The 20,753-nt window shown below is 35.5% G+C and overlaps 1 protein-coding gene across 4 annotated transcripts in view; it reads left to right on the top strand.

The window, feature by feature from the left end:
• Positions 1–19,716, top strand: part of DMXL1 (Dmx like 1) — a 91,474-nt gene extending 71,758 nt beyond the window's left edge. For 3 of the 4 annotated variants that reach the window (XM_032206676.1, XM_032206677.1, XM_032206675.1), the window contains 14 exons: positions 267–352; positions 894–1,095; positions 2,308–2,425; positions 3,753–3,815; positions 6,188–6,274; positions 6,944–7,065; positions 7,164–7,305; positions 11,571–11,631; positions 12,061–12,188; positions 12,354–12,446; positions 12,918–13,009; positions 13,620–13,672; positions 15,373–15,590; positions 16,012–19,716. In XM_032206676.1, the coding sequence (XP_032062567.1) occupies positions 267–352; positions 894–1,095; positions 2,308–2,425; positions 3,753–3,815; positions 6,188–6,274; positions 6,944–7,065; positions 7,164–7,305; positions 11,571–11,631; positions 12,061–12,188; positions 12,354–12,446; positions 12,918–13,009; positions 13,620–13,672; positions 15,373–15,590; positions 16,012–16,236 (1,690 nt within the window). In that variant the 3' untranslated portion in view covers positions 16,237–19,716. Of the gene's footprint in view, positions 1–266; positions 353–893; positions 1,096–2,307; positions 2,426–3,752; positions 3,816–6,187; positions 6,275–6,943; positions 7,066–7,163; positions 7,306–11,242; positions 11,294–11,570; positions 11,632–12,060; positions 12,189–12,353; positions 12,447–12,917; positions 13,010–13,619; positions 13,673–15,372; positions 15,591–16,011 lie in introns of all 4 variants that reach the window. The other variant, XM_032206678.1, reaches the window with a different exon arrangement.
• The last annotated feature ends 1,037 nt before the right edge of the window (positions 19,717–20,753 follow it).

The following is a 20,753-nucleotide window of genomic DNA, read 5'->3' as shown; positions in this document are numbered from 1 at the left end:
CTTTTACTTTTGAGATAATACACCAGTTACTTGATATTTTCTGGAAGTGCATTATCTAGACTTATTAGTTATTTTTTCACGATGATTATTTTATTCATTAATACATGGTACAGTGGTCTTTCAGTTTAAAACATGTATAATATTCTGAAATACTGTTTATAATAATCAACAGTTTATCATGAGGATTTAAAGCATTAAGAAATTGTAACTGAATGCCTGAAAAAAATAATTTTCTGATTGGTAAGTGACTTATATTTTCTTGATAGCTGGTCATTGATGCGATTGGCAATGGTTCAGCTGGTACTTCACAACTTGAAGATTTTCTACCCTTTGGCTGGACATGATCTTTCAGGTAGTAAGCAACAGAGTTTTCTCTTTGTATTTAATGGTCATGTTTTGAACAGTAAATATGTTTGAATGTTATTTTTAGTCCTGAAGTTTTTTTGTCATAGTCTGGGGTTAAATTGTTCTGGTAATGTTTACCATAATGTTATATTTATGAAATAACACTGTGAGTGGTTAAGAGGAGTGGGTGAGCAGGAATGCCCAGCAGTTAGCAGGAGTCTCTGCATACTTATTTTTTTCTATGCCTCTAAGTCATGCAAGAGTGTTTACAATATTTATTTCTTGGTGGAAACCCTATATTTTTTTGTAATTCAATTTACACTGTTCCTACCACTTGTTTAATTTCTTCTAGAAGGCTATTCCTTTATGTAGCAGTCGTAGCACAAAGTAGTTAATGTGTGCAAATACTTGCAATTGTCAGGTTGAAGTTTGAATAAAGCTTATTTTTGGAGATATTTGAAATGCACTTAAACATTCAGCTGAGTTGTCTACATTGTGGTTATAGGGGAGAATTAGGGTAGTTTATTATTGTTTGCATGTCATTCTAGAGCTTCCAGTTAGCTCCCCGATATGCCATGCAGTTCTGAAAACACTACAGCGCTGGGAACAAGTTCTTCAGCGACGTCTTGAGCTATATGGTGGTCCACCTCAACATTATATTTCAGTTCATGCTTCTGAAGATGCTCTAGCTGCTGGTCCTGCATTGCTTCGCCATAAAACTTTACTTGAACCTACAAACACTCCGTTCAGGTGAGTCTAATTTTTGTAAGTGCTGACTATAATATAGTAAATACATGAAGTTCTATGTTGTCAGTGCATGTGATAGGCCACAACTTTGTGTCGTGCTAGTTTCTAGATTTACTGTAATCCTTTGTAAAACTGTGGGTATGCATCAGAATTCATGCACATCTGGTGCAGAGCAAAACCAGAAAAATCAGTAAGTTTCTATTTTTCTTTTTTAACTAGTAACAATATGGGAGAACTGTGGTTGACAATAAAATTAAAAATACCAAATTTGCCCTGAGATGATAATTAAGGATTAGTAACAATTAAATAATTGTCCCACCTTTGGAGGGAAAAAAATTGTTCTTGTCAGTATCTTTTCGTAAAATCAAAGAAAAAATATTTAATAAATTGTATCATTGTGACAATTCTGTATAATTATGTGTTCAGTCAGAAGATTTTCTCAGTTTCTTAAATGTTCTTTTCTTAAAAAGGTTTCTGCTGCCTTAATTTTACTGTCACCTTTAGTTTCAGAATCAACAGATTTTTTATTGTAAAGGCTTTTTATTGTAAAGTACTTCAGGCTTATCACGCTTCGTTTTAGTAACTTGCATTGATTAAAGATGAACAGCTTGTGCTACCTGTGCTTTAATCAAAAATCATAATTTAAAGTGATCTGAGTGTTTCATGGGTTTGACTTACTATTGTCAGCTGTTTGTATGTACAAGTTTTGCTTTGCTATACAGTTTTCAGGGAAAAGTATCGACATTTGAAGTCTGATCTACAGTCCTGGTTTTTATTATTTTTCGGTTGGTTGGATTTTGTTTTTGTTTTTTTACTAAAAAGTCATGTTTTTTTTTTTCAGATGTTGTATATATATGCAGATAATGTATTTCTGGAAGGAAGTGTCAGTCATTCATTGTCTTTGTAGCAGAAGCACTCAGTGGCAAGAAAGAGAAAAAATCCATGTTGTGAAGTATATTGACCTTATTTATGCATAATCTCCTAAAGTGATTTATCTTAGCTGCCCTAAAATAGGCACTTAAAATGCAACATGATCTTTTCTTTGTTGTGTTCTTCCTACTCTCACATGTCATTTTATCAGGAGTACCAGAGTGTTTGTGGATAGGTGTTTAGCTGTAGTTTTACCTTTTGCATTTCTTCTGACCATAGTTTGATTAGAATATAAGTTACTGCAATGTCTCATAAGTATGAGTAATATTTAATTTTGTTCTGTAGATCTAACAGTCACATTGCCCTATCTGTGAAGAGGCTCTGGCAGTACTTGGTTAAACAGGAAGAAGTCCAGGAAACCTTTATCAGAAATATTTTTACAAAGAAGCGATGCTTAAATGAGGTTGGTATGGCATATAGGGTAAATAAAATGTTGCAGGTAGCTTTCAGGGAAGTTATCTGGATGGCTTGTTTGCTTTTCAGAGTATGAAAGGATAACTGTGAATGGCCCTGGAAAAAAAAAATCTATAGTATTTTTTATTAAAAATAGAAATAATCAGTCTGTGATTGTAAATTGACAGAAAAATACTTCACTAAAGTCAGCCTCTCTATAAGGTTGGTATAGAAGTTACCTCAAAAGAATGACAAATGTCAAAATTTCAAAGGCCAAAAATGGTGACCTAAGCAAAATTTTAAGTTTGTTTCTCCCTACCATGGTCATCCTGGATTTACCCACTGTTTTTTATCACATTATGATACAATTTTAACTTAAAAAGGAAAAAAGAGGTTAGGGCTGTCATGTAACAGGTTTTATTTCTGGTAACTTCTCCCAGGTCTAGCTTTCCAGGTTGCAGACTTTGTTAAATCTGTTCGAGCTACAAGCTACAGTTCCAGAATGGAGTCTTGTTGTTTTTTCCTCTCTTCAGTTGCTCTTTTTTTTTTTTTTTTTTTTTTTTTTTTTTGCTTACCATTACTCCCAGCAGTTCAAAGAAACTCATTATTTCACTTAAAACACATGCACACACAAAAAAATAAAAATAAAAAATCTGAATAGCGGAATTAGAGGAGAAAGAAGCAGGTCAAAACAAACTAAAATATGCAGGAGTATTCGTGACTAATAAAACAATGGTAGCAAATAGTTGTGTATGAGCTAATCTTTGTACTGTCATAGCTGGAATATTACCTTGTTTGGGTATTTGTGTTGAAGCTATTTGTGTTCATTATAGACTACATTTAAAAGAAAAGTTGTTCTTTTTGTCTTGTGTTTGAAGATGCAACATTTCTGATAATGTTGTTTGCTAATGCAGCCATTGCTGTGCTGTATGATAAGCTGTTTTGGAATATTTTAGATATGCTTTACATGTTTCTAAGAGTTGCACCAGCATATTTTATTAGCTTTATCTTGTATCTTCTTGTTACTAACAATATGTCAGTGGAGTTTACTTTTATTCCAGGAAATTAGACTCTGGATGTGACAGTGGTGTAACAATAGGAAAAAAAATTGGTGTTTACTGAAATCAAGTAAGAGACCATAAATTTAGGAATTGCTGTTACTAGGTAACAGAATATGTAAATGAAGTATATGTGTGTGCAAACAGACTGTTGTGCTTTAATTGTTGTGCTTTAATTGTGTTGGGCTAAACAATAAGGGGCTAAGGATTTCCTTGGTATCTTGCATGTTATGTCTTATCTCTACTCTTTGTTCTGTGGTTGTTTCTTTCTTGGTGAAGTCATTAGAGGACCATAATGAAACCATGAAAAATTCTATGGTGGAGGAGCCCATCATCAATAAGGTACACAGTAATAATAATCAAATTACTGAGACCATACATCATTATGAAATCTTTCCTTTTTAACATGGTGATGGTACCCTTTAAAAAGACTTTTTTTTTTTTTTTTTTTTTTTCAAAAAAACATTTTTTTGAAAGACTGAGTTACACTGGTCATCCTACATTTGGTTTCCAGTAAGCTTAGTATTTTAGAAGGCTGGATTAAACAACCAGATAATACACATTACCAAACTCCGTAGCTATGTTAAGTGAAAATGTTGAGGTGTTAAATTGCTGAAGTGATTTGGAAAATTCAGCAGTACTATGGGAAGTGATATACAGGAACTTTTACCTGTCTGTAGTGGCTAGGATACTCAGAAGTAAATATGGTAAAGTTAGGCTTTTTATTAGCATCACATTGGCTTGATATTGAAAAGTTTTGATGAGTCTTAATTTTAAGATGGTAACAAATGAGCCAATACAACAACTTCCCAGCAACTATCTTGAAAGACAGGTAGAAGAGACTAAAAAGGTACTATGTTATGCCTACAAATACAGTGAAAAATACTGTATTATTCAGGTTTTCTTAAAAAAAAAAAAAAAAAAAAAAAAGGTAAGAAGATAGAAACAAAGACATTGTCGTGTTCCTGAGCTACCTTTTTATGATAAAATCGTGTTAGGAAGCAGGTAATTGGAACTGACTGGGAAAAACAGCTTAATTTTTTGAGGGTTTCTTTACCATATAACACAACTGTGGTGTTTTTGCCCTGCTGTGCAGCTAAACTCCACCACAACGGCTCTCTCATTTGCCCTCCTCAAAGAAAAAGGCTGACAGGTTGAGATCAGGATAATTTAATTAAAGGGAAAGGAAAGAGGGAGAAAACAAAACAAAACAAAGCTGCATGGAAGCAAGGAGAGGGGGAAAAATTACTGTTATTACCCGTCAACATGCAGTGTTCGGCCACATCCTGGGAAGCAGCACCTTGGTGGAAGTAGCTGTTGTTTGGAAGGACAGACATCTTCATGATGAGAACCCCACCCTCTCCATCCTCTTTCCCAGCTTTTATTGCTGAGTGTGATACCATATGGTATAGAATATCCCTTTCGTTGGTTTATCTGCCCTGGTGATGTTCCCTCCCCACATCTTGCCCACCCCCAGCCTGCTGGCTCTGTGGGGATTGGAGGTCTTGATGCTGTGCCAGCACTGCTCAGCACAAAACACTGGTATGGTATCAGGACTACAAATGCAGAGCACAACACTCTATGGGCTGCTGCAGGGAAAGTTAACTCCAACACAGCCAGACCCATTCCAAAAGATCAGGTTCTGTTTTTACTTTTAATAAAAGCTATTCTCCTCTATGGTATGTAACAGCAACAGCTCTTTTCCAAACCTTGAAAAAGATCATTTGTACTTTGAGAGCACCATCTAAGTGCTTTTCAGAGAAGTAAGAAAATCAGATGAAGAGGCTAAAGGAATCGGAGCTCTGAAATAACATTATCTTTTTGTAAAAAGTACCAAATGTTAATTGAGCTTTGAATGCGTGTCATCATTTATGTTTGCCAGTACCTTTTTTTTTACCGTACAATTCTTTTGTAACTACAACAGACCAGAGTCTGTAGTATGTCAGTTTAATATATGTAATACTGCACTATTTGATTTTGAACGAGGGTGCTACAGTGCCGATGAAGATGTAGGTTAGAATTTTATTATATGCTAGCGTGTACCTGGATGCACTTTTAGAATGAGAAAAGGTAGGCAAGATTCAAATGCAACATTAAATTACATGAAAGAAAACAGAACTTGATAGTACAAAGACAATTTTTATAATAGCTGCTGTTTTGTAGCACTAAAATGTGGCAGGGCACCGTAGCAGATTTATGTAATTGTGGAAAATGGTGAATAGAGAAGCTGTGAAGGGTCATACATTTTCCTGATCAGGATCTTTTCTGCACCTTCTTGCAGACTGTTTCATCAGTTCTAGTGCTAAAAAATAAATTGTAAGTACATTGAGATTCTATACTTTTTTATTATTGACACCCTCAGGTGTCACTGTCCACATCAAGCCTCAGTGGTTTTCAGCATACCTGGAAAATTTGAGAATGAACATAATGTTGCAACTTCTGTGACAAATTAAGTCATTTGTGTTGGTGGGGTAATCGTAAGGTATCAGTGGAAAGCTAAATTATTTCACACAAAACAGGTTTACTGTAATAACTGCAGGTCACATGGTCACATTTTTTCATTTTTTTTTAGAATTGAAATCAAGGGAAGAAGTATGAGATTTCATGTAATCCGTTGCTTGGTCTCTGTACTTTCAGGAAAAAACAAACAAAAAAAAAGCACTGTTGCACATAAGCTCTTTTGCATTTAAATATGCTTTACTTTTTAAATACAGATAGAAACAGATATGGGATACCCAGGAGGCAAGGCAAGGATAATTCATAAAGAGTCTGACATCATTACTGCTTTTGCAGTCAATAAGGTGAGTATAAAGGGTGTAGGATCATCTAATTGTGGTGTTAAAGAGGGAGCTGTCTCATTATGAATAGGTAGTATATCCATGGCAAGCTGTCCTGGTACAGCTTGAATTCTCAGTACTCCCTTCACTAAAGCAGTTCTTACTTATCTTACCATAATTAAAGATAATATTACAAATTGTCTTCCTTTTTTATTGTGGAGTGGATGGAGGGAAGGGAGAAGTGACCTCTACTTTTTCTTTAAGTTTGTGTGTAGGACAAGCTTCTCTTCTCTTTATTCTTCCCCGTCTCTTCTTCCTCTCTCTTTCAAAGAAGTCAACTCACCTTATCCTGTTTAACCATTTAATCCTTAAATAAAGGAGTGAAAGTGAGGTTGGTTCCAAGCATGATAGTACAGTGTGAGATAGTTAAGTCTTTATTATCCTCTGAGAAAAGCAAGGAGAAACTAGAGCTGCCTGAGAGGTATAAAATAATCGTTGGGTGTGATGCTGTCCTGGATAGAAATAAGCTTTTAAAAGGAAACTTCAAGCTTAGCCTGTTATAGTATTTAGATTTGTAGACAATGTTTGCTCTTGTGTATGGATTAACTGTTTGGGATGTATTTGAACAGACCCAACACACCAGCATCCAAGTATTCCTTCTGTAACTCTTTCTCTGTATGTGACTTTTTTCAGGCAAATCGGAACTGCATCGCAATAGCATCAAGTCATGACATTCAAGAATTAGACGTTTCTGCGATTTTAGCTACACAAATCTACACCTGGATTGATGATGATGTGGAAATAGAAAATAAAGGGTATACTTCCTATGTTTCCAATATCACAGGTTGAGCATTACAAAGCACAGTATTTAATACTGTTATTTGGAATCTAACTTATGTTGTTTCATTTATAGGACAGATGATTTCTTAGTTATACATGCTCGTGATGATCTGGTAAATGTTCAGGGAACCACTCCTTATACCCATAGTAATCCTGGCACACCCATCAATATGCCTTGGCTTGGTAGTACGCAAACTGGCAGGGGTGCATCTGTGGTAAGTCACTTGTCAAAGATTAGCCTTATATACTCAGTCTATTTTTCTACTTTTGTCTGCTCACTGTTGCTGTTGTTTTTTTCCTTACGATTAAGATGTAAATAACTGTAGTGTTTCTATGTAATTAAGGTGAACTGGATTTTTTTTTTATAATCATCTGATTAATAGGTTACAATACCGCACAGAATTTGATTCACCAACTAAGGAAGCAAAGTTTTTAGTCAGGCCATTTATGCTTTCTTTACTTATGATACGTCATTTGAAAATAATCAAGGTTGAGTGAAGAAGTTACAGCTTAAATTTTTTTTAATGAGCTGAGACCAAATGCATTTTGCAAGTGCATTAATTCAGATGTCAGGAGATAAATTCATAGAAAATGGATTGAAATACTTGTGTAAAATATTGAGGTAGCTTTTAGTTGAAGCAGAATCTCAAGTTTCATTCTGAGTTCCAGACTACTCCAGATTTTATTTAAAAGTAAATACCAATTACTACTGTAGTACAAATTGCAGTTTTATTGCACTGTATATTGTTACGGGCCTTGCAGAAAGGATAGTGAATGAACTCCTAAAGCAGATTTGATTGGATGGACAGGATGGACAGAAGCTTCTGGTGAATTGAATTAAACTCTGGAACTGAGCAAATAAATTTGGGGAAAAATGGAGATTTCTGTCTTCATAAGAAAAATGAGTAAGGCAATATTTCAGAAACAGGACCGGCCACAGACATAATGTGTAGCTTGAGCTATGCGTCACTGATGACAGTTTTTTTAAGCTCCAAAGCTGTTGTCAGCTTATCTTGCTTTCTTTGAAGGGCTATGCAGTTTCCCCCATAATTTTGCTTAGTAGTGTTACTAAATGTGTCTGTTCTGAAGATCACATTTTTACAGGACATAATCAATTTCACTGTTTGGCATTTCTAAAAAAAAAACTAGAGTGAGGAACATCCAGTAAAGCATGACTATGTCCACATGACTAAATTGATGCTTTTGCTAATTGAAGTGACACCTGTACAATGGTGGCTTATGTTTTTAGAAGTATATACAGCGTCTGGAGTAAAGGTTGACCCTGAGCAAAGATATATTTGCTGAGATTTAATTCTGATCAAATGATAATTCTACTCTGGCCCACGGCATACTTACCTTAGTTCCTATGCAGCACAGATGCCGTCTTATAACGCATATCTGGTGATTCGTTAGCTTATGAGGTGCTTAGTTGGAGCCACTTAAATGGGCTGAAACAGTCACACAAGGCACCTTTATCTCAGCCTATCTGCACAGAGATACAGAGTTTTCCTTGGTAAGTGAATGCATGAAGTCTTGTCACTTGGCTGCACTTCAGGGCATTTAACAGCTCAGGGCGTCAGTAAGTATAGCAGAATGAAAGAACCATATGTTAATTTATATTTATATAAGTAGCTTAGTTTGAGTATTAGGAGCAGTAAATAAAGAATGAGCATTGCAACAATGCAGTTTTATCCACATGTGGAATTGGCTGCTGTACAGGTAGCTACATCTCTGCATTGTATTTAGGAATTGCTGATCCCAGTTACCACTTTTCCAGCTCTGCTATCACAATCAGGTCTTACCCACAAGTGTTTTTTGAAAACTTGCCATTTTCTCCTCTCACTTTCAGATACATTCAGATACTTTGTGTGTGCGTGTATTTCTCAACAAAGTAATTGCATAATCTGTTAATGCAAACTGTTCTTACATGGCTTTCTATTTTATGTGTTGCAAAACTTCTTTCCTAACGATATATGGCTGTGCTTGTGTTGAGTGCATTTGCTGTTAAACGTTGGACCTAAATTTTGGTTGGCATTCTGTTGGATTCTGTTGGCATTCTGTTGGCAGAGGAGTAGAGAACCAACCAGAGAACGCAGCCACACCTGCCCGATAGGGAGGGGATACAAAGGTACCGAATAAAGGACAAAGTAAATGAAGGAAGATACAGGATTATTGAGAGAAAATGATGTTACTCAAACCTGGAGGAACACCAGCTTGAACAAAAATTTTCAGTTGCTACTGTTTGGTACTTTGTTCCTTCACACACTGCTTTTGATCTTTGTTCCCATCTTCACTTTTCCATGATTTGCAGCCCACTTAGTAGATCTGTAGCCCACTGTTCTTTACTACTGCTGGCTTTTCAGTCATGTTGTCTTTGCTTCACTTCCATCAGCAAGGGAAACTATTGGGCTTTTATATGATACTCAAAAGTTAACTACGTTTTATTAGCTCTAAGGTTTTTTTGTTACTAGTCTTCACTGTTTCCTCTTACTCAATTCATACAAGGTAAGTGCAGATCACCACCAGATCTTTCACCTGATCCTTCAGGTATAAAACAACACAATTTTGGTGAAGAAATAGAATGAGCATGAATAACTTTCAAGTTCTTTTTCAGTAATATATATACATAAACAGTGAATTCAGAGAGCAAAGTATTGTAATCGTTTGCTGACTGGTATACACATTAGTGTTGGAGGAATATTGTCCTCTAATGTCTTGTTCTAGTAGGTAAAGTATTTTATTCACCAGTGTTTTACGAGGCCTTTAAGTTTTTTTCTTTATGATTTAAAGTACTTATAGGAACTTAAGTAAGTACTTACAAGTACTTTATAAGTAAATATAAGTACTTATAAAGAAAAAACGTGTATTTGAAAGCCTTGATGTACATGTATATGTTGCTTTATCTTCAGGAAAGTGTTTGGAAATAAATTTCAGTGACCAACAGGCTTTCCCTTAAACAAATAGTAAAGCTTTGAGAACTGAAGGGTTTAAATCTGCTTCCAAAATGCAATCACAAGGATTGCAATTATCTCACTAATCAGAGGAAAAAAAAAAATCGCAAACAAAAACCACAAACAGGAAATTTTAGCAACACTTTAAAGTGTTTTTCCTACTATTTGCCAGTTGCAAACATTGGAAAACATTGCTTTCCAGCTCTTTAGAGCATATGTTTAGAGCATATAGAACGAGTAATAGTTTGCAATTTATACTGTATTCCAGTTGACACCCTAACATGATTGGAGGCCAGGGGAGAATAGCAAGCATGCTTACAATACTTGACTTGATTCATCTGCTGTTCCACTGGCATAGCAGTGGCAAAATGCTGTACAGAATTACAGTTGTTGAAAGGAGTTCAGTGCCAGCTTGGTAGCAATGAGTAGTAAGTGATAAACTGCTGTGTTAAAAGTGAGGTCTCTGTCAACAGACTAGTGTTATGTTTAAAGTTAACACCTGGCCTGAATGTGAACTTACGCTATTTTGTTTCATGAATGTTCAAATAAATAACGGTTGCATGAGCAAGATAAATCCAACAATTCTGTGAGGAAAAAGTCCTCCAAATAGCCTGATACTTTTGAGGAGAACTGACAAGAAATAAAAAGAATGAAGACTTAACTCTGACATATAGCCAAAGAAAAGAAGGGAAGAGGCATGCAAGGAAAACCCAGATGCATTTGCCTGATGAGAAGTACCCACGTTGTCTTTCCAGTTGGGGTGTTGTGGATTGGACTTTATTTGATGTGGTTTTAAATTTAATTGTCTGATGTCTCCAGTCCTCTTCGTATATTGAAATCTTCACAGTGAGGAATTAATTAAGCCTATAAGGATAAACAGCATTCTTGGTAATGTAACTTACAGAAAAGTTTGGAATTTTTGGAACCAAAACGTTGCTTAAAATCTGTTGGATCTGTATTTGCAAAATCAGTAAATGCTTTTAAATAATATTTGATTAACCAGTTACTGACCAGTTACTAGGTATGTTGCTTATTCTGGATGGCCACAAATAATAAGTTACTTTTCAGTCAATGACAATAAATTAACTAGACTTGAACTAATATATTCCCTCCTATTTTTTTTTTTTAACGTCTGTTAAAGTTTGTTTACCTCTTTCTTTACATGCTTCTGCCTCTCTCTTGCTTATCTTACAATATTCAGGAATATTCCAATAAATTTAATGGAATCAGAAAGGAATTGGCAAGAAAAGAGGTAAGACTGCAGTCTGAGGAGTGTTTATATTTGGATCCATAAGTTTCTGAAGCAAAGATTAATATTTTCCAACATGTATAAAGTCATAAAAGTGTTAATATCTATGCTAGTCCTGGAAGAAACTGACTTCTGTCTGAATTTCTAAACACAGTACTTGCTTTCAGTAGGCATTTCGATAGGAAACAAATCATCTGCCATCAGTAATTATTCTAGATCAGTAAGTTTTTTGTTTAATTGCCATTTTTAATTTTTTTGTATTATTTTGTGTATTAAATAGATGCTCAAGAAGGCTATTAGTAATGTCAGAAGAATGGCTTCTCATCCAACATTACCATATTGTAAGTTCAGTGTGTTTTTTATAACTGCAGATTATATAAAAGTTGTGTAAAGTTTATACACTACAGAATAGCCTTTGGAAACAATGATTTTTTAAACCAAATGAGTATTGTATTTCTTGTTATTTTGACTTGTATGAAGGATAGAAGGATAAAGCTACATTAGTATCAACAAGTAAATAGCTTCATATTTTAGAACCATCTAAGTAAAGTTGTTGAATAATAAGCACGTACAGCTCAATAAGATTTGAATAGCATGGGCTAAGTTTCAGTGGATTATGCTGGATACTGTGACAGATGCTGTGGCTTCTGTCAAAACCTGTTTTGAGGATTTTGTGAGCTGGTGTGAGATTTCCTAACGTTTTGGAAGAAACCTTCCTGCTCAACTACAGGGATGCCTGCGAAAAGTCAGTTAAATGTTTTCTTTTGCAGATCTGACAGGTGCTCAAGATGGTAGTGTAAGAATGTTTGAATGGGGTCATGCACAGCAAATCACTTGTTTTCGGTCTGGTGGCAACTCAAGGGTAACTCGAATGAGGTTCAATTACCAAGGAAATAAGGTAACTAGACGATGCTTCTTTATTTACCCTATTCTCTTTCCTCAAACAAGTTGTAAATTAGCTGATGCTTATCATATTCTTCCAGTCTCAAGTATCTTCTCTGAATTGTGGGAAATAATTTCTCTGTAACATATACATACATATTTACAATTTATCTCTTTTCAGTTTGGAATTGTTGATGCTGATGGGTATATAAGCTTATATCAAACAAATTGGAAATGTTGCCCACTTACTGGAACCTCACCAAAACCATATTTGGTAAGCAGAAAACTAAACTTGCTTCCATAAACTTCTGTTGTGCTCTTTTATTTCCTTGCATCTTTAGACGTGTTAAGACTGAGCATATTGTGCTGATAAACCCGTACTAATCAAAGTTTAATAATACATTGTTGCTATTCTGTAGTTCATTTGACTGACAAATTCTCAAATTCTAATCATACTACTGAAGCTGCAGAGTGGGAATTGCAATGTCATAACTGAAATAACTTTAATGTTCCTCAAGAATTACCAATAACTGACAGTTGTTAAATAATCATCAGTAAAGGGGGGACTGGAAAGTGTATTTCCATGAAAAATTAACAGTATCAGAAGGTATACAAGTACCCTTATATCCTGTGTTCTTTAAATTGCTTTTCAAACAACCCACCTTCCTGAGGAAGTTTAGGCTTTCACATTTACACAGTATTTGTTTCTTTTTTAATTAATTATTTCTAAACTGCCTTTTTTCAGATCTGGCAGTGTCATAACAAAACAGCCAATGACTTTGTTTTCATCAGTTCATCATCTTTGATAGCTACAGCAGGATTGTCTTCTGACAACAGGTAACAACTTACTAATTGTTGCTCTGATAATGTGTAAAAATGAAATGGTACCATGTTTTTTCCCTCCTTCCCATGTTCTGCTTCAGCTTTTTAGTGATTCTCCGTAGGCAGTTTAAGAGCAATGTGCATACTTCCTCACCTCTTTGTGGGAGGTAGAGAGAAACAATATTTACTCCTGAATTCCATTTGCTTACTGAAGGTATGTAGGAGGCACAAAACCTCTGTTCATGTTCCATATGAACCTGTAAAAGTATTTTTACAGACTTAAGTACTTCTGAGTAGCTCTTCAGTTAACTCTTTTAGGTTTGGGGATTAAGTTAGGTTAGGATGAAGTAGCAGCAAGAATTGCTAACATTCATCTACAAAAGATTGTAATCTCAAGATGAATTCTTTATGAGAGTAAGTGGTAGTAGAACGATTGTCATGTTCTTTCAATGTATGTGTAACAAGGAAAGTAATTTGGGGTCTGCTCAAAATTAATAACTTTTAAAGCTTTTTTTCCCCATGCTTAATGCCTGAAACAGTTTTCCTAAGATTAGTAAGACTTCACTCAGTTGTTCAAAACATTTAAGCACATTTCTCATCGAATTAAATTTCTTTTTTTCTACAGAAATATTTGTCTTTGGGATACTTTGGTTTCACCTACAAATAGCTTGGTGCATGGTAAGTAAAATACAGTGAGCAAAATACTTGATCACCATAAAAATACCTGGAAAAGTTACTGTGGAAAGCAGTTTTAATACTAGTAGTAGAACATCTTTCACTGCCTCATGTAGGTGCATCAGCAGGAATCTAAAAACATGTTATTGAGAAATGATACAAGACTATATAAATGGTTTCATGGACATGAACACCTTCCTTTGCATAACTTCTGTCTTTGCACCACTAGTGCAACCCCTGAAAGCCAGACATCTGTTATTTGTGTTTTTTTTAAAGACTGAATAAAACTTTTTTTTATAGTGACTAACATATTTAGAAAACAGTAACTATAAAGCTGTAAAAACTACGTTTTTTTCCCTGAGCTACCAGAGCTGTGTTTGCATGGGTACATGTATGCATACACATTCTTGAGCTCCAAGTTCCTATGGCTGTGTACTCATAAGTCAGAGAGGCCCCACTCAACACTAAGCATTAGATCAAATAATGGTACTATAAAGATAGCTTTAAACACTTCTAGGTATATTGTCTGTTTGAAGAATATGAGTGGACATGCTTTTTAAGAACAGTAATATATTTCATTGCCTCAGTTAGAATCCTACACTCAGAAACCATGATTATGAAATGGTTCTCTGAAGTTATGTACGTGAATAAATACGTCACGTTTTCTAGGAAATCTACCTTGATTTTTTATGAATAGATTTCACAAGCAGATGTACAAATAAGATCTCATATAGTCATTTTCAGAGTATAAATTTTAAAGATGTGCTCACTACTATATTTGTTAAATACACAGTGCATCTTTGCTTTCAAAGATTGTCCAGTCATTTTTATTCTATGTATTATGCCAAATATATTGTGGAATGTTTTAAATGGTTTCTGGGTGTGTGTAGATACAGCTTTACAAAAAAAATACTTCAGAAGAAATACTCCTGTAAGTGTGCTTTTTGAGATGTAATGAGTATTTAGCTGGGTTTCATTGTTTCTATTACTAATATTTTGTTGCAGTGGAAAAGAAAAAAATTCCAATGTCTGAAACACAGGATTAGTCTGAGAGAGTGAAGTTGTGAACTCCTTGTAACTGAAGTCTGGTAAATGCTTAGGCATTATATGTGAGGTGCATGAAATTTCAGAACAGTTTTAGAGAACCCTTTGAATCACAGGTACAATATATTAACATATTAGGATTTATAGCATCTAGTCTCAAACATACTGAGCTTTGTTCTGATAACTGTAATCTTACTCGTACTTCTACTCATTTGGAAGAGTAGACATACACAAATCTGTAAACCAGCAAATTTAAAGTAAAATAGCCAGTGGAAACTATTGTCATAAGATATCTGGTCAAGTAATTCAGGAGGACATTTTGTATAGGAAATATGCCTTGAGATAATAGTTATTAGAGAACTTGAAAAGTACCTGTTTCTGATCAAGGCTTAGTAGTTTGTGATTACACAGGGGCAGGAAGAAGGGTATAATTTTTTTTCCATACAGATTATAACTGCTTCACTTGGCAATAGTACAACCTCAGGATGTCTGATGTAAACCGAGCTTCAAATACATATATTGTACTGCATTAAGTAGGCTGGCTGTGGTCAGCTGGATTATGACTTCAAAACCACTGTTGTTACTGTGTTGAACTATTAGACGTTCATGTCAAATTAACATTAGTACAGTGTATTTATTTAAATTACTTTGGCTTTCAGCTTTCATCTGTCATGACAGCGGAGCAACTGTTCTGGCATATGCTCCAAAACATCAGCTCTTAATCTCTGGAGGAAGAAAAGGTTTCACATGTATAATTGACCTCCGCCAAAAACAGCAGCAACAATTACTCCAAAGTCATGATTCTCCAGTCAAAGCAATTGCTGTTGATCCTACGGAAGAGTATTTTGTCACAGGATCTGCTGAAGGCAACATAAAGGTATTAATAAGAGGAAGGGAGCAGAGAGGTGATAATGTGTAAATTAATAAAAAGGCACCATGCATAAGTGTGGAATAATCAGAGATCACATATTCTGCATTTGTTCTCAATCCTGCATTTTCACATATAGTACTTTACTTAAGAAATGTTAGTCTTACCTTGCAGTAATCTTAGTACCTTAGTTAATCTTACATTAGTCACCCAATATATTTCTTAGTGTAAAAAATGAATATTAATATCCTATAACAATGTAATGGCAGATTGCTACATATCTTTTCTTTTGTAATTAGTGTCAGAAAGATGAATGCAGAACGTAGTTCACTCCAATTTTTCTGTGACTCATTATGAGTGAGATATTATTACTGATTTAAGATCATGGTAATTACCATTATGAGAGATTGATGCTTTGATGCTTTTTCAGGTATGGAGTCTGTCTACATTTAGTCTTCTTCACACATTCATCAACGAGCATGCTCGGCAGTCACTCTTCAGAAACATTGGGACCGGAGTCATGCAGATCGAGACAGGACCAGCAAATCACATATTCTCCTGTGGTGCTGATGGAACAGTGAAGATGAGAATCTTGCCTGATAGATTCAGCCCCTTTAATGAAGTGTTAAAAAATGATGTGAAGTTTATGATCTAATATTTTTCTCAGCACAGTGTATAACATTCCCCTTCAGCCATCTCTGAAAATATTTTTCTTGAAACTAGCCAACAGAGCAGATCTATAATGATAGCTCGTGCCACAAAGATGCTTCTTTTGTTTTCATATTTATTACCTGGAGCTTTTAATCCCTTATGCACTGATGCCTTAAAGATTAACAAGGTCCTTCAGATTATGATTGTTGCCTAAAATAAAAGCTATACAGGACTCTGAATTATATATTTATAATTTTCCTAAGATGTTGCTGAAGCAGATTACTCCTCCTTTTAGGTAGTTACACTCCCACCAGGAGTATACCATCTGGGCATGGCCTTTATAACCAACACCTGGCCTTTTTCTGACAGCAGATCTGGATAGGAACCTTAGATAATGTTACTCTTTCACTGTGGCAACTTTAACTGTCTCTCATAATCTTGTGTAGTTGGCCAACAATAAAAATTCATACCTGTATCTGGAAAAGAAGCAAAGCCTATTTTAGTTAGATACTCCTAGTGTATCAGAAGCTGGCCATGCAACATTCGTATGAGCTGCTGTCTGTCTCCATTCCTGGAATCCAGGCTGTATACCTCTTTAACTCACTTGGTCTCTTTCCTCTGATCTAGGGTATAAGAAACTGAAGGACATTGCGTAACTTGTCTTCTGTTCTATAGCTTGACTCATTGCCATCAGGATGGCAGACTTAGCTTTTAAAAAATAAGTATTTTTTTTTTTTACCCTGAACACTCCCTTTACAAAAATATGTAAATATTAATTGATATCTTCCTATTCAAATTGTCAAGATTATTCATGAAGATACAGTCTTGATCAAAAAAGTACAGGAAGATACTACTTTAAGGATATGGCATTAGAATTTCTTCAAAGAATATTTATTTGCATGTCTGTAGAGGAGAAAAAAAAAAAAAACTAATTTATTTTTACATTTTTTCCAGTAAGACTTTATTTAGCCCAAAGATACTCAGTTCATTCTTAGCACTTAAGTTCTTGTTTGTCTGCTTTTCCTAAATACTTTAAAAAAGTAAACAGGAAAAAAAGTTCAACAGCAAAGTACTTCAATACTGTCACTCTTTGTACTGTATGTTTACATCTGGTTTAAAATGAAAGGAAAAGTATATTGAAAAGGCTAGATGGATTTTTTTTTTGCCAAAATATTAAACTGCATAACTTAAATGTTCGACCAAAATATTAATGCACAAAGCCTTTACTTTTTTTTAGTCAGCTAAAAACTTTTTCTGTAAGTATTTTGGTTTATTTTTCCTGACCTGATTCAAAACTTGAGAGCTTGACAAAGGTTTAATTTGTAAATTAGTTGTGAGGCTGGGTTACTTGAATGCCAATGGTGTACTTTTTGCTAAAAGATATTTTGTGAAATATAGCACCAAGATATTAATTGTAAGATAAACTTGTCAGATTAGGAACTATGGGGATAAATAAAGCATAGTAGAAGTGAAGGGCTTGTAAAATGAACTTTGTAACATTCTCAGGATGCTTCTATCTTAAGAATATAAAATTGTTTAAAAAGATTTTGTAAATTGTATTAAGGTCATTTTAAATGTATGTTCGCAAGTTGCAGTGCAAACACTATGAAGGTTTTTATGCACATAACCTGAATTTTCAAATTGTGCAATAAAAAGAATGTGAAAACTTTGCCATGAAGAAACATCGTGACAGCATTTCGAACTGGTACAGCTGTTCAGTGGTTCAACTGTAATTGTTCTTCCACAACACTTAGTTATAGATTGAAATCAAATTGATGTTAAAACAGTTTAAGTACAGTGATGGTCCAGAAAAGTGACTGACGAAAAGTGACACCACCTTACAGAACAGACTTGCCCAATGTGTGTCATATCTGCTCAGTGACTGAGTTCCTAATAACCTCTATTCCTATTAAAACAGGAAAAACATGGAGTTACCAGTAGCACACTCCTTAAGACAATTAACTGAAACCCTGACTTTGTAGCCGCTTATATACATGCATTAGTTTTATGCAACCACTGAACTAACGAAGTTATATTCAGAAAAGGAAAAATGTGCAAAACTATGACAACATTGTATAATGATGTCCTTGATGTTTTGTCCTTAAATATATATAGATAGATATTTCATTAGCTTTAATATTTCAAGCTTGTTTTATTGTACTGGCATTCACAAAAAGCTGTCTTTTCATCTGTGAACTAACTGAGCAGATTTTATGTGGAATTTGCCAAGACATACAATGTTGTCATTCTTCTGAATTGAGCTGCACTATGAATATCCTGGAAAACTTATGCTTATACCAGAAGAGTAATGACTATGAGCAGGCATTTTCAATAATGTTTATAGTTACCATAAGCTACTCTCAAAACTAAATTATGTAAAATCACTGTGTATTTGCCCACACCTTCATAATATTTCCAATAAATCATGCAGAAAGTCAACCTTCTAGATTTCCATGTTGCTGCTACTTCCTTTACAAATCAGTTGTATGCTTGTATAATGTTAATTGATGTTTAACAATTGTGGTAAGTCATTTTATTGGTAGCTTTATTGTAATGATGGAATCAATGGATGAGTTAAATTCTGTTCTATCTGAAACTTTTTAAAGGGACATTCTCAGCTTTAAATCAAGCCATTGGGGAAAAATCAAACTCAAAAACTCTGCTAGCTGTTTGTTCAACAGCTTCCACCACTTCATCTTTCCAGCAATTAGTGCTTTCCTCCCTATTGCTATGCAAGTAAGTCAGAAGGTTGATACTGGCTACCCAGGGTCCTATGAATGCGGTAGCTGTATGCACAAATTTAACTTAAAATTTACGTTTCCCAGTGTTTGATCTCCAATAATCCCATAACAAAATAACTGAGTTGATAATGTCTCTTTTAAATGTCATAGACTAGCAGTTGTGACTTGTGTTTGTCCATGTAGTAATACATAATGCGATCAGTTTTTCAAACTTGTGTTGTTAATTGATTTGGTTACCTTAAGCAGATTTGTGATCCAAGTTCTTCACTATTACTTTATTAACATGTGAGAGTTAAACTCTGGCCATCTGGGTACTTAAACTGACTGGCTGTGTGACTTGCAAAACAGGTAATTCTCAGCTGACAGCTGATATCGCAGAATGTTCATGGAAAAGGATGGCGAGTGGAATAGACTTAGATTTTGTACCACACTGATGTGGCACAAGCTGAGCTTATGTGTTCTGATGTGTTTTAGGAACCTCGCTACCACTTGCAAGAAAAAAAACTTTTGGGGATATTCTACATTAGGTACTGCTCCCTTCCTCCTAAGAGCACCCAATGTTAGCGTAGTTGCAATAGGTATGAAAATAAGCAACCGTGATTAAAAGACAATAAGCTTGGAGCCTGGATATGTTCTCCAAGATAATTTTTCAAATGTTTATTTTTACTAAAAGTAGCAAAACAGCCTCTAATGGCAGGTTCAGCACACTGATCAAATACTTTCTATAAAATAAAGATACTGATTTACCAAGTTTCTTGGTGTTTTATTCTTCCCCATTTCTAGCTCTAAAATCTATCCTTTTTTTAATCTTCTTGCCTGTCTTTATTTTAATACCTTAGCTTTGTTTGCACATTAGCTTTCTTATGTCTTTTTTTTTTTTTTTTTTAAGTGTAGCACATTGTTTAACTATCAGTTGCATTCGTTGTCTTACTTCTCCGTGCATGGTGCATCCTGTCATTTTCCTTGGTAATGCTCACTCTTTAAACTAGAATCACAGAATATATGGAGTTGGAAAGGATCCACAAGGATCACTGAGTCAAACTCCTGCCTTCACCCAGGACAACCCAAAAATCAAACAATATGTCTGACAGCGTTACTGTAACACATTTTGAACTCCATCATGCTCAAGGCCTTGGTCCCTGCCCTGGGCAGCCTGTCCCAGTGCCCAACCACCCTCTGGGTGCAGAACCTTTCCCTAACCCCCAGCCTGACCCTCCCCTGTCCCAGCTCCATGCCATTCCCTCGGGTCCTGTCGCTGTCCCCAGAGAGCAGAGCTCAGCGCCTGCCCCTCCGCTCCCCTCGTGAGGGAGCTGCAGGCCCCCATCAGGCCTCCCCCTCAGCCTGCTCTGCTCTGAGCTGAACAAACCAAGGGACCTCAGCTGCTCCTTTTATGTCTTACCCTACAGATTGTTCACCATCTTGGCTGCTTTCCTGCCCTACTTTGGTTGCGCTCTAATAGTTTTGTGTTCTTCTATTGTGATGTCCAAAACTGCATACACTACTTGAGGTGCAGTTGTCCCTCCTGGCTGCCGGAGCACACTGCTGGCTCATGTTCAACTTGCTGTCAAACAAAACCTGTACCTGCCTTTCTGTGGGGCTGCTCTACAGCCTATTCTCCCCTGGTCTGTATGTATAGCCAGGGTTGCCCCTTCACAGGCGCAGAATCCAGTACTTGTTAAGCTTCACATTGTTGGTGATTGCCAGGCTCTCTAACTAGCCAAGATTTCTCTGCAAGGCCTCAATACCCTCAAGGGAGTCAGCTGCTCCCCCTTTTTAAATG

This window comes from Aythya fuligula, chromosome Z (assembly GCF_009819795.1).
Source record: "Aythya fuligula isolate bAytFul2 chromosome Z, bAytFul2.pri, whole genome shotgun sequence".
In the NCBI taxonomy this organism is placed as follows: Eukaryota; Metazoa; Chordata; class Aves; order Anseriformes; family Anatidae; genus Aythya; species Aythya fuligula.
Note: the sequence above shows the minus strand (reverse complement) of the source record. Positions and strands in the feature narration are given on the sequence as shown.